Source organism: Culex quinquefasciatus, chromosome 2 (genome assembly GCF_015732765.1).
Source record: "Culex quinquefasciatus strain JHB chromosome 2, VPISU_Cqui_1.0_pri_paternal, whole genome shotgun sequence".
NCBI lineage: Eukaryota > Metazoa > Arthropoda > Insecta > Diptera > Culicidae > Culex > Culex quinquefasciatus.
The window spans coordinates 33832272-33845736 of NC_051862.1; the positions used below are offsets into that span (position 1 = coordinate 33832272).

The following is a 13465-nucleotide window of genomic DNA, read 5'->3' on the forward strand; positions in this document are numbered from 1 at the left end:
TTAAATAAAAAAAAATGTATTTACAATAGTGTTAAATTACATGATTACTTCACATTATTTTGAATAAGTTAAACCTTACAATAGAGTCATCAGTTTTAAATGAAGCTTGATTTCAAACTGAAATCTCTCTGCCCCATTGATGTTCAGCCGGGTGTACACCAAACACTAAAGCTCCATGTACAGCACCTGGCTTGCAGAAATCGCGGCGAGGAAGGAAAACAAGCTCGCCGTGAATATTACTACCGTGGTGGACTCGAACGCGTCGATGACGCTGCCGATGGAGAGGGCGATGATGAGCTGAAATATGAGAAAATAAATGAATGTTACAATGATTTTGTGTACTTAGAACGAAATGAAATTAGTCGAGAATCAGTCAAGCAAAAACATTTGAGTGGAGTTATGGATCAGAACAAATTCAACAATCAATAGTTCGGTTGAATTTAGTTGAGTTTGCAAAAACTGGATAAGTTAAAAAAAAAAAATCAACAGAGTAAATCGAAAATCAAATTCAATTGCCTTTTAAAAGCCATCTATAAGCTCATTATTCACAAAGAGCTAATTGAAACCCAATAAAACACGATGACGATTTTTTTTTGTTATAATAACGGTTCCCCGTAACTCGCACTCGCAATCGTGCTTGATTTACAATGCATGCAGTTGCGTTTATAGTGGGTTTTATCTACTTCAGCTTATTATACAATTCAAAGGATTCTCCAAGGCTTTGTTACCTGTGACAGAAACAGCATACTGCTCAGCATGGACACATCCGCTCCGAACCCACGCCGTTGACTAGACTCGACGTACTGGCCATCCTTCATGGCGAACTGAAAACACCCAAGTGCAATTAATAAAATAATAAATTCACAGTATTAAGAGAAAGTTAATTTTTACCGAGTTTTTGGCGTGGTACTGCGAAATGGCCAGAAATGGCACGGCGTACATGGTGGCGTACGCGATGCCAACCCCCGGACAGCACACAAACACCATCCAGCGCTCGGTGAACAGGGCCATCGCCAGCATCCCAACGCTGTTGACCAGCAGCCCACCGATGAAAATTGTTCGGCCACTGGAAAAAAAAGTTATCGAAACGTTGTTGAAAGTTTTGAACGTTATTTGTTCATGCGGTATGGACTTTACCCGAAATATTTAATTAGCTTTCCTATAATGGTAGAGTAGAGAGCAGCGGAGATTGTGAACAGGGCCATCCCCCAGCAACCGAAGCGGACCCCTTCCTCGTACAGCGCCAGCTCTGGCGATCCCACCGGGGCGGCAACATCCCCTCCAAACACGGCACTTCCGACAAAGTCCGTAAAGTACATGCAGTAGCTGAGGTAACCAAACTGGGCCAGGAACTGCGTCAGGTACAAGATCATCAACGACCGCGGCATGTGGCGTAGATTCCGGAAGAAGTTCGCAAACGTCATCTCCCCCTCTTGAACGTTGTCGTCCATTTCAACTGGAACTGATCCGTCAGGTTTCTTCACAACATCCACTGGGACTTTTGGAGAGACGCTGTAGATCGCCAGCTGACGAGCCTTTTCCGCTTCGAACATGCCCTGGGTGATTGGTCGTAGAAGGGGGTCCTTTTCCAAAACTGGCAGGGGGACTTCCCTAAAGCTAGTCAGCGTTAAGCTCAATCCAATGATCATGACCAACACCACCACGGCAAATACCGTCGCTTCGTTACTTCCCATCAACGACCCTAAGTCCGTTTGCTGCCAGTCGATCGCCCCCAGCAGGTATCCCCCACTTCCACCAATCCCGCCAATGATCATCGCCGTCGACAGCACCTTGGCATGATCCGACAAGATGCACATGTCCATAAAGTACGTCCTCGCCACGCCACTGCTGGTCTCAATGTCAAAATCGGTCAGCATCAACCCGACCGTCGTCAGCAGAATGCCCCACCGGAAGCCGCTCATCTGCTCCACCGGCACGTCCTCATCGCCCAGCCACAACCCGAGCGTCTTTCCGTGCGGCATGATCATCAGTCCGCAAACTACGGCCGTCCCCAGCGCCAACAGCACCGGTCTCCTCCGGCCCCACCGGCTGCGGGTTTGGTCACTCAGCGTCGCGATCATCGGCGCAAACACGAACCCCAACGTGGGCGAAAAGGCCCAGATCATGGTCATGAAGGTGTGGCTGAGCCCGTTGCTCAGGATGATCGGCGAGGCGAGGGCCGTTTCGGCGGCGTACGTGAACTCCACGCAGATTTGGTAGAAGGCGAGCCGGATGAGCTCGAGGCGGCTTTTCTGTCTGGAATGAGAAATGAGAAATCAAAACAAGATCATTAATGTTGGCTTTAGTTCAGATGAATAGAGAATTGAAAAACAAGGAATGATGAATGAGAGAAAAGCTAAATATACATTTATTAGCGATGAGAGATGAGAGATGAGAGATGAGAGATGAGAGATGAGAGATGAGAGATGAGAGATGAGAGATGAGAGATGTGTAACTTTCGGTCAGTTACGCCCGCTCAGTCGCAAGGACTCCCAGAAATATCCCAAGATCGGCTCAATAGGGGAAGGAAAAGACCATGTTTGCTCTCCTTAATGCGGCACGTTTATTCAGCCCTCAAGACCCTAATTCCCTACTCCTAACAACCTAACCAACTAACCTTGTGTGTGTGGTGTGTACGGGCCCGGTGGTTGAACTGCTGCACCCTGCTTGCTGGCAGCGGTCTCGATCGCCGGCGCTGCTTCCTCGATCCGGCGCAGTGTCCGTGTCCCTCGGGGACACGTGGTTTCTCGCGCCGGAGTATAGTTCTCCGAATCTCCTCGCGGTCTTCTCAACCGCTCTGCTCCAACTCGCTCGTCTGCGCACAGTTCCCGTCCGGAATCTGGCCTGGGTCGCTCGTGGACCTGCTTCGCTTCGACCGGGTGTACCGGGCACAATGGGGCGGTGTGTTGACGGACCGCACGCGTAGCGCAACACCGGTAGACACCTTCGGTCCGGTTCGTGCAGATGGTGACGGCTGCACAGGCTGCCCAGCCTCGGTGATCAGGTGACGGTAGATCACTTACAAAACTCGTACGGCGAATCGATTGCCAACTAGGCAAGACTTGGCTTAATCGGCCACGCGGTCGCGGGTTATAAGTAAACTTTTCGCTGATCGAACTTCCAGGTGTTGTTCGGTTTGTGGCTCTCGTACAAGTGGACGAGTCTAGCTGAGAAGGTCCTCCAGGAAGCCTCGACCTCCTCTCAGCACTTAGCCGTGCCTTGCGTTCTTCGCAAAGAACGCACAATTTGCAGTTCAGTGGCAGGGTGGGCATAGTGAGGCGTGTAATGTTGTTTTGGCTGCGTACAATACCTAAATTGTGTGTTGTGTGTTTGATATGACCGTTGTGCCGACTTTCTGCAAGATTTAGCTCAGATATTTAATTGTTTTGGGTTATTGGTTGATTTTTGGGCTTTATTTGGACGTTTTCGGGTTGATCTACCTTAGTTTCCCTATCTAGCTTATTAGCATTGTGGTCTACCTTCCCGTTTTTAATGAGAAAACCCCGGGACATACTGGTTGAACCTGGTGAAAGCGTGGACGAAACAAACCGTTTGGTCACAGATGAGAGATGAGAGATGAGAGATGAGAGATGAGAGATGAGAGATGAGAGATGAGAGATGAGAGATGAGAGATGAGAGATGAGAGATGAGAGATGAGAGATGAGAGATGAGAGATGAGAGATGAGAGATGAGAGATGAGAGATGAGAGATGAGAGATGAGAGATGAGAGATGAGAGATGAGAGATGAAAGATGAAAGATGAGAGATGAGAGATGAGAGATGAGAGATGAGAGATGAGAGATGAAAGATGAGAGATGAGAGATGAGAGATGAGAGATGAGACAGAGAAATGAGAACTGAGATATGAACAAAAAGAAATGCCTTAATGAAAAATGAGCAAAGAGAAGTGGGAATGAAAAATGAGCAATGAGAATTGGAAAATGCTTAATGAGAAGTTGAAAATGGAAACTGAATATGTTTTGATAAATATAACACGGCGAACGATAATTTAGACATTATTCAGGCAAATATTTAGCAAGTCCCCATAAGAACTGATGAGAGATGAGAGATGAGAGATGAGAGATGAGAGATGAGAGATGAGAGATGAGAGATGAGAGATGAGAGATGAGAGATGAGAGATGAGAGATGAGAGATGAGAGATGAGAGATGAGAGAGGAGAGATGAGAGATGAGAGATGAGAGATGAGAGATGAGAGATGAGAGATGAGAGATGAGAGATGAGAGATGAGAGATGAGAGATGAGAGATGAGAGATGAGAGATGAGAGATGAGAGATGAGAGATGAGAGATGAGAGAGATGAGAGATGAGAGATGAGAGATGAGAGATGAGAGATGAGAGATGAGAGATGAGAGATGAGAGATGAGAGATGAGAGATGAGAGATGAGAGATGAGAGATGAGAGATGAGAGATGAAAGATGAAAGATGAGAGATGAGAGATGAGAGATGAAAGATGAGAGATGAGAGATGAGAGATGAGAGATGAGAGATGAGAGATGAGAGATGAGAGATGAGAGATGAGAGATGAGAGATGAGAGATGAGAGATGAGACAGAGAAATGAGACAGAGAAATGAGAACTGAGATATGAACAAAAAGAAATGCCTTAATGAAAAATGAGCAAAGAGAAGTGGGAATGAAAAATGAGCAATGAGAATTGGAAAATCCTTAATGAGAAGTTGAAAATGGAAACTGAATATGTTTTGATAAATATAACACGGCGAAGGATAATTTAGACATTATTCAGGCAAATATTTAGCAAGTCCCCATAAGAACTGATGAAGTCAATAATATCCGGACCAAATTCAAACATCAAAACATGTTTCAAATAAGGGTCTTGAAGCCATCATACGCACGCTCCTCCGTCTCATATGGCCAATCTTCCAGATAAACGGGCACATAGCGCGTGGCCATTTTTTTATTTGTTTACGCACTGCTGCGTAATTTATCGGGACATTGATAGATTGATTCATTAAATTATGCTCAAATGGGCCGAGTTCAATGGCTTTGCTTTGGTCTATCAAAACAATAAGGGGATTTTTGCTACAGGCAATATCATCGATTTGCTTACGCAGCTCACGAGATCACATTGTGAGTGTCTGATAACTATTTTAAAGGGCCTAAAATTAGTTGTTATCGGGCCGTTTCCATATCGTCGCCATCGTGCTCACTTGTCGTACGTGCATTTTGGGCCAAATTGAGTTAAGAACACCATTTTGTGCAGCTCACAATGCCTCACCTTTTGACCTTCACAGATCCCCAAAATTCGATTTCAATCCTGAGATATTCACCAAAAACATAAAAAACTACGTGCGTTTTTGTCACTTTACATATGAAAGTAGTTTCAATCTTGTCGTGCTATCTTGTCACTCCCTGAAAATCGATGTAAGTGTGACAATTGGCCAAAGGGATTTCAGGTCAGGATGCGTTTGACGCACGTACAAGTCAGACTACCGTAAACATTTGTAATTATAACTCGGGACTCCAGCAACCAAATACAACCAAACTTCGGGACAATGCTCAGAATGGTCAACCAAACAAAACGTGTTTGTTATTGTTTACATTGCGTGCTCTAGTTTTTATTTATTCAAGGTCAAACATTAAAACGCGTTTTTCTCGGAACGTCGAAATGGCGGGTGCGACATGATAGCACGACGACGTCGATATTATTTTCCAAATATATAATTAAAATTCATCACAAAATTTTAGACCTAAAAATAAAAACAATTGATATTCTTGTAACATGTTTCAATAAAAAAAAACATTTGTCGGTTTTTTAAGGGTATTTATAACACTGTGATGTTGAGTTTCGAAGTTTTGTAAGTTCTTTGCATTCCTATATTAAATTTTTTATTAAGTATAAAGGCAAAACCTACAAACATTTTCGTACAGTATATTTTTGAATTACGATTAATGAAATTCCAATGTAATTTGTATAAAATGGAAAAGAGCATCATTTTCAGTATTCAAATCAAACCCCAACTATTTTATTAAACCACAAAACATTTAAACCCTCCCAAATTACTCCAACACATCAATCAGTTCCTCCAATTGACCACCAACAAACGGCACCTTGGCAGACTGACATCAATTATTGATGTCGATAAAGCCTGCTCTTATCACCAGTCCTTCCGTCTCTTGTGGTCCGATGGACCATGACCTTATCGAAGCATTTGCCAATATCCGCTACGTTGCGCATAGACGGCAAACACTGTCTGGCTGGTTTCTATCCAAACAATAGCGATACCCAAACTCGAAAAGATTAAATCAAAATGCCATTATTTTGAATTTGATTTGAATTGCAAATACATCCTTGAAGATTTGTTTGAAACAGTAAAATAGTCTAAATATATTCCATTTGTTTTTTTTTTAAATTTCAGAAATGAACACCTCTCGTTTTACTTGAAGAAAACTTTTCAATCACAAAAGGATCATCGTTCACAATTTTGCCTGGTTTTGATCAGTTTTTCCTGGATTTTGTCAATTTTCATTTCCTGTTCACAGAATTAAAAAAAAGTGATGAACTACATTCGAACAAACCCCATCACGCTCTCCGGGTTGTTTGAAATTGATAACCAGAATTTTCAATAATTGAATCACTTGCCGTGTTGATAACTTTTGCAAACCACAGGGCTGAACACGTGTTTTAAAGCGGTATATAATCAAGAATTGTGCGAGCAGCTCGTCCGCATACTATACTAAATACTCTACGTTTGAATCAAAATTTTAAGTCAATTTTTATAATCAAAAAAATATTATATAATTTTTAGATTCTGTAGATTTTCCCAAAAAAAAAAATTTTAAAAAAATATTGTAAGGACTTTTTTCAATGCTCCCAGAGTATCGTGTCTATCTCAATGCAAATGATTGCGAATCGGCAAACAGACTACCTACATCATCGGATTTGGACAATTTTACACTTAGAACAGTTGAAATTGATATTTAAGTAACAAATTTGAAGTGTTATTGAGTTTGAATTCAAAACTGTCTTGAAAATAGTAGAACAAGTTTTTTCTAGTATCGTGCTGCAAAAATGTTTCTAGATTCAACAAAATTACAAAAAGTCAACTTCACATGAAATCTGGAGCTTGTTTTTAACTTTTCCTCAATTTTCATTTCATTTAAAATTATTAAACAAAGTTAAACAAAAATGTGCACGCAAAGTGCTGATTTGTGTAAAAATAGTGAAACTGATTCATATTGCTAAAATGGTAATTAAAATCGAATTAAAATAATATAGATTTTTTAAATTGGAAAAAGGCTAAAGACTGAATTCCGTTCTCAAGTATAGATTCTAGAATATCAAGATATTTTGAGCAGCTTCTGTTCTACGAAAAACTTAACTCCTCTTGTTTTTTTTTTGTTTTTCTTGTTTCATTTTTTGTATTTTAATTTGCATTTATGTTGTTTAGTTTATGTTTGTTTTTAGTAGTATTTGGCCTATTCTACCACCTCCTATCATTACATTTTGACTATCTAATTTTTCCATATTTTTACAGTCACTTTTTCGATTTTTTGCTTGCTATTCATATTTTCTGCTATAAAATCATCAGATCATCAGATCATTTAAATTTAAAAAAATGCGTAGAGGCATAGTTTGGGACACTAGAAAAAATACTCATAAATTTGTCTAAAACTTTAAGAGTTCTTTGTTTCAATGCTTTTAAAAGATCAAAAACGGGTTGAAAAAATGATTTTTGGCAATTTTTAAATCGAAGCCCGTCTAAAGGTGGGGTTGGGTTGTAGAGGGTGAATTCTTATGTACAGGGAGCATCTATAAACTGAGTTTTTTTTTTTCAATAAAACCTCATTACATGATCAATTCTCCCAGGTTTGTTTTTTTTGCCTTCCTTACAAAAGAAAGGTTTAAGGTTTACTTTTGGATAACACTTTCTCAGAAATCTTAAAAAATTCGTGTGCGGCGAGGAGTCGTCCCAGAAAAAAATCCTATTACTAAATTGAAGGTTTAAATGCGCACTTTCGATTGAATTTTGGCCCGAAACCCGGAACTCAAAGTCTGATTTTTGAGAGCTCTTTTTCTGAAATACTTGAGCGATGTCTGTATCCGCTCTTAAAAATTTTTGTCTTCCTTCATTGGAAACCGCTCGCAAAAACCCACAATTTTTATATTTCAGAAATGCAGCCATGGGATCGGAGACGAACATTTTATTTTTCGATTCACAATTTTCGACCAATAAATGTGGTCGAAGCCATTTTTAGAGGTATTTTTTGGACTATTTTACAGATAACACTATCAAATTACAAGAATTCATTTTCAAACAAAAGGCCATTCGAAAACATATGCCATAAACTGCTTGGGTCCAAAATTTGAAGCTTTTCCAAAATGTATTTCCAGAAATATAGCCATACTAGTGTTTTTCGTCTTATTTTTACCCATTTTTTTCCTTTTAAATTTTTGGTTTTATACAGAATCATATACTGAACATCAAATTCAAAGTCCCGGCACGTTCTCGCTCGAAAGATCGACAAGTCGTCGTCAAGTCGAAGCATAAACGCCAGCACATTTACGCTTGCGTGTTTTACGCTGCGCGTGAAAGTTTTCTTTTTGGCTTCTCATAATAGATCGACAAAGTGCAATAGCGATACACATTTTTTAAGTCAAGCATAGACCAGCATTAAAGACTGAGTACCCTTTATTTTTTTCCAATAATGTCAATCCAATATGATCTTAATTAAATTTAAATATCTTGCGACAAATAATGTACCTCTGAAATAAAAAAAATGGCATTCGAGGTTTAGCCTAAAAAGATTCGAAGCTTTAGGTAAAATTCTTACTGGGTGGTATCATTATGTTTCTGAAAAAATAATTGCACCAATATTTTTCTCGGAGTTTCATCATTTTGTAAGAAAGGCTCTATTTCACCTCTGGTGGTATTAAATCGGGTTTTTTTAAGATTATTTATTTTTTGGAGTTTTTTTTTATTTGAATGAAGTGTGTACATTTTCAATAACATAAGAATAGGTTATCAAAACACATTTGGCAGTTCTGCCAATTTTTCGAAAAGTCGTGATTTTGAAAAACGTTCAAAGTAGTTGATAAAACTGAGTTTTTGCAATTCCGTCATAAAACTACTTACTTTTCCTGTCATTCTTGAACGACGAAATGGCCTACTTTTCTGTACCAAAAATAACAGAATCGAATAGCAACACTTTTCAAAATAAATGCTGAAAAGTTCTACTTCTCAGCACTCAAATGGGTGCTGAAAAGTTGAACTTTTCAGCACTTGTTTCGAAAAGTAACACTTTTCAACATTTTTTTGATTTAAACGATTTATTGACAAAATACATGAAAATTTGACATAAAATTTTACTCAGTGTGTGTTTTTTGGAATTGCAAAAAATGTTGTATGGAACTCGTTGCAAAACTTGATTTTTTCAGCACTCTTCGTATTTATCCAACTCGGTGAACCTCGTTGGATAAATGTACGACTCGTGCTGAAAAAATCCTCTTTTTGCAACTTGTTGCATAAACTACTATTATGATATCAAGTTTGGTAAGAAAATTTCTATTAATCTTCAATACAATTTCAAATACATTGAAAAGTTAGACCAATGGTTGCTTGGATAGGGATAGATTTTTTAAAGAAACGAAGACTTTCGATCTTTTGAATAATAATATTATCAAAATGTTTCTATCAAGCCTTATACACTCAGCCCCCGGTGGTTGGTCACTTTTTCGTTTGACACTTTTTTAGTTTGTACCCCGTTGGTTGGTCAAAGTCAAACTAAAAAGTGACAAACTGTCACTTTTTACACGGCGCTCACGCACACTATCAAAACAAAAGGGTGTCGTGTAAAAAGGGTGTCAAACTAAAAAGTGACCCCGTTCGTTTGACAACAGTTGGTGTCAAACCATCGGGGTTTGAGTGTATTTGATATGGTCGAAAATAAGTGTTTTACTGTGCACATCGTTTCTGAATTTAACCGGCGGGTCATGCTTTGTTGTCCCAGTATCCCCGAGATTGCAGCTCTTGAATCTCAGTAACATTCTCGCTGCTCCTTTGTCATACCTGAACAAGTGCGAATAATCCTTGGTCTGCCGCTGGGCGTAATCGAACCGAACCCGCAGCATCCCTTCCATGATGGCCTCATCACTGGGGGTCTGTTGAAAATTTGGCAACCCCTCGGAGGCCACCCGGTCTGCCACGTGATTCATGATGGCGCTCGTTATTTTCTGTTTCTTCCTAAATTTCAAGTTAAGTCCCCCTCACTATGCACACCCCAGCATCGGTCACAAAATCAAAAAGAGCTCAACCTTTGTTCGGCGAAGAGTCCTGCTCATTTTTTTTTGTCTCGAATCCAAACAAACACAAAACAGTCTCCCACCACCTCTGTCCACGTATCAACAACCTCACTGTTCAGAGTGGCGCGCGCACGCGTTCACTTCACGAGTTCTGTACAACCGGCTCAGTCAAGCGACTTCAACGAACTAAAACCTCCCGAGCAGTCGACTGCTTTTAATCGTCAACAAGCGGCTGCTCTCAACTCCACACAGCCGGCCAGTCCCCCAAAACATCAGATAACGCAGCAATTTGACTTATTATAGAGTCATTTGGTACAGCACAGAGGGAGAGAAGGAGGAGATAATCTGAACAAAAAATATGATAATCATCATGTGATATTAATAAACCCCCTTGGAATTTACAAAAGGATTTAGAAAATGCGTCAACTTGAGATTTTCAGAGATATCTGGAATAAAGAAAGCAAATTTTTTTGAAGAACCCCAATTATACATTGTCTTCTTTTTTGACCAACTCATTCATTTATTAAAAATTTGATGGTCCAGTTGTCTGTGGCAAAAGCGTTAATCCCAAATGTGCTTTGGAATTTGAAATAAGCCTAGCCTAGCCGCGATTGACACCATTGACTTGCGTGGGGAGATTGCGTGCAAAATTTTTTGATTGCTTCTTAGTACAAGATATCAAGTAGGGGGGCAGCCTCAATAATAAGCATCGATGCATTTTTTTTAGATTTAACTCAACCTAACAATTATCAGCAAACGTCTTTATCAAATTTCTAGAATGTTCATAAGAATTTTTTCGTGTTCACTTCTTCTACATCCTTGATTTTTACTGTTGTCACCATGTCCGAATCAACGTTGCCTGGGTCGTTAATTTAAGTGATCACCAATTATGTTGGAACATTCCACTTGATTAGTTATAAAAAATCATCAGAAAATGAAGAAAACGCAGTGTTCCCCTAAAAAACCAAAACGAAAAATAAAAACATTGTTATCTTTACTACGGGTAAATCTTTCTCTCTGATCTGATATTGCACTCTTTGCGGTGATAAACACGACCTTACATTAAAAGTGACAGTTATACTATTCTACCAGATAAGAGCTAATAAATGTGGGAGACCCCAGCGTAGCACATTTGACTGATTGACGCATGTGGTAGGGGGTGCAAGTTGTTGCACAAAAAGCTAAATTTTTAAGAAAAAATAACTTTTACTAGCTTAACTTTTGTATAAAGACTTCATTTATTTCCATATCCAAGAAAGAGACGTTTTCTCGATTCAAGCAAGATATCGTGAGTTATCGGGTTAGTTTTCAAAAGGTCCCAAGTACATTTTTTTCAATTATTTTGTTCACGTCTTCTGAATGCTTTTTAAATAAATAAAATAAACAATGAAAATTTGATTTGTTTCAGAGAAAAAATCAAATAAGTGTAGAAAGTTGTGATGGTTGTTACAAAGTATTGCAAACTAACCTGAGAGTTTTATTAAGAATTGCTTTTCAATTTTAAAATTGAAAACACTCAAATAGAGTATTATTAAAATCTTAAGCGTCCTGTTTAAAAATTTTAATAAAAATAGAATGCATTGAAAAGTTATAGACACATCAGAACTTTAAACAAAATTTCTTAATACAGTCCTTACTTAACAATCCGAAGGCCTCGGAAAATTTCCCTTCGGATTATATAACCATCGAACAATCAAATGACAAAAAATATTTCTTTTTGCTGTCTTTTTTTTATTGTTGAGCTTAAGTATGATCCCAAACTACTCTAAAGTGATAAATAATTTTTAAATCCAAGATGGCAGCCAAAATGAAAAATGCATTCGACTATCAACTATTCAAATTTGACTATAATTGAGTGGCAGAATTGTTTTTGTTTATGATTCAATTAGGTATTCCATACAAACCTTCGGATACTCAAACTTCGGATAATCGAGGCTTCAGATAATCGAGTCTGGACTGTATTTTGTAATATTTTAACAGGAGCAAGACATCTTAATTTGACCGGAGTATGACATCTTCATTGCTGGGACCCGTGGTGTAGGGGTAAGCGTAGTTGCCTCTCACCCAGTCGGCCTGGGTTTGATTCCGGGCAGTCCCGGTGGTATTTTTCGAGACGAGATTTGTCTGATCACGCAGATTGGTCTGATCTGACTGGTTTCATATACAAAAAAAGGATAACATTTCTACAAAGTTTCATTAAAATCGGAGAGGGTCTGGTACAACGCCCAAGTAACATTTTAAACCAACTAGCCACCACCAAATTTTATTAATGTTTTATGGTAGCATCTAGATTCACCGCAACCAACAAAAAAAGCTAATTATAAAATTCTAACAAGGTTTTATACCTCGATCATGAAAGTTTTAATAGAGGCTTGAAAACCAGGTGGCAATGCCATGCCTAACGGTTTTATCGCATGCTTATTTAAAACCAAGGGTGTTGTAGCTGTCAAGTGCCATTAGGCATGCAAAAAGCTCACTTAAAAACATAAGCTACAGTCATCCCACATATTCGGAACACTTTTGTGGTAATTTGTCAATGAAGCGTTGTTCTCGACTGTATTACACAATTAGGTTGTTTTTCGGCTCAGCAGTCAGAGACAAATTCAAAAACTTGTACAAGTTTTTGAATTTGTCTCTAACTGCTGAGCCGAAAAACAACCTAATAGTAATTTGTCAATAACATGCCAAATGCAGCTTTTCTGTCGACCCTACTATTTTTAGGACCTTCGTTTGGACACTATCTTGCTATTTCACTAGTAAAAGTAGTACTTTTTGAACAAAAAACTTCATTCCAAGACTATTTTATGCAGAGCAGCAAAATACTGCCTCTAAATTGCCTGTTCCATAATTGTGGGATGTTATTGTGCCTCCCACAATTGTGGAACACCTGAATTTAACTGATATTTTCACAAAAAAGTTATCAGACCACTTGTCAGACCATTCATAAAACATAACAAACATAACTAAGCTTGAATTTCGTTGGTTTCAGTGCGTGAAGTCATTATTTTGTAAAAAAAATGCACTCATGGAGAGAACCAAAGTTTGTTTACATCCGTAAGAAAAAACTGTTCCGAATTTGTGGATTTCAAGGGTCAAAGTTTTTCTTCAAAAACTTGATATAAAAGATAAAATTTGCAGTTGTTCGATACAGCATTCGAAAGATCGCAAGAAAAGCTTTCAAATGAAGGT

The 13465-nt window shown here is 38.9% G+C and overlaps 1 protein-coding gene across 2 annotated transcripts; it reads right to left on the minus strand.

Annotated features, from left to right (window-relative positions):
• Positions 1–10482, minus strand: LOC6045027 (solute carrier family 45 member 4). 2 transcript variants are annotated; one of them, XM_001862412.2, is made up of 5 exons: positions 10044–10482; positions 1138–2256; positions 892–1066; positions 729–824; positions 1–297 (listed from the first exon to the last, which is right to left on the minus strand). In XM_001862412.2, exons 1-5 carry the CDS (start codon positions 10187–10189, stop codon positions 166–168), a joined length of 1668 nt encoding a protein of 555 aa, XP_001862447.2. In that variant the 5' UTR covers positions 10190–10482; the 3' UTR covers positions 1–165. The 2 variants fall into 2 exon arrangements, with proteins under 2 accessions (XP_001862447.2, XP_038112020.1); XM_038256092.1 differs by lacking the exon at positions 10044–10482 and adding an exon at positions 2618–3323.
• Positions 10483–13465: the final 2983 nt, after the last annotated feature.

Bases quoted from the DNA above. Each gene is read 5' to 3' on its own strand.
- LOC6045027 (XM_001862412.2), bottom strand. From the start codon at position 10,189: ATGAATCACGTGGCAGACCGGGTGGCCTCCGAGGGGTTGCCAAATTTT. The intron at 1,067-1,137 runs GTAAAGTCCATA...TTTTTTTTCCAG, and splicing joins AAGCTAATTAAATATTTCGG to TGGCCGAACAATTTTCATCG. The intron at 298-728 runs GTAACAAAGCCT...CTCATATTTCAG, and splicing joins GTATGCTGTTTCTGTCACAG to CTCATCATCGCCCTCTCCAT.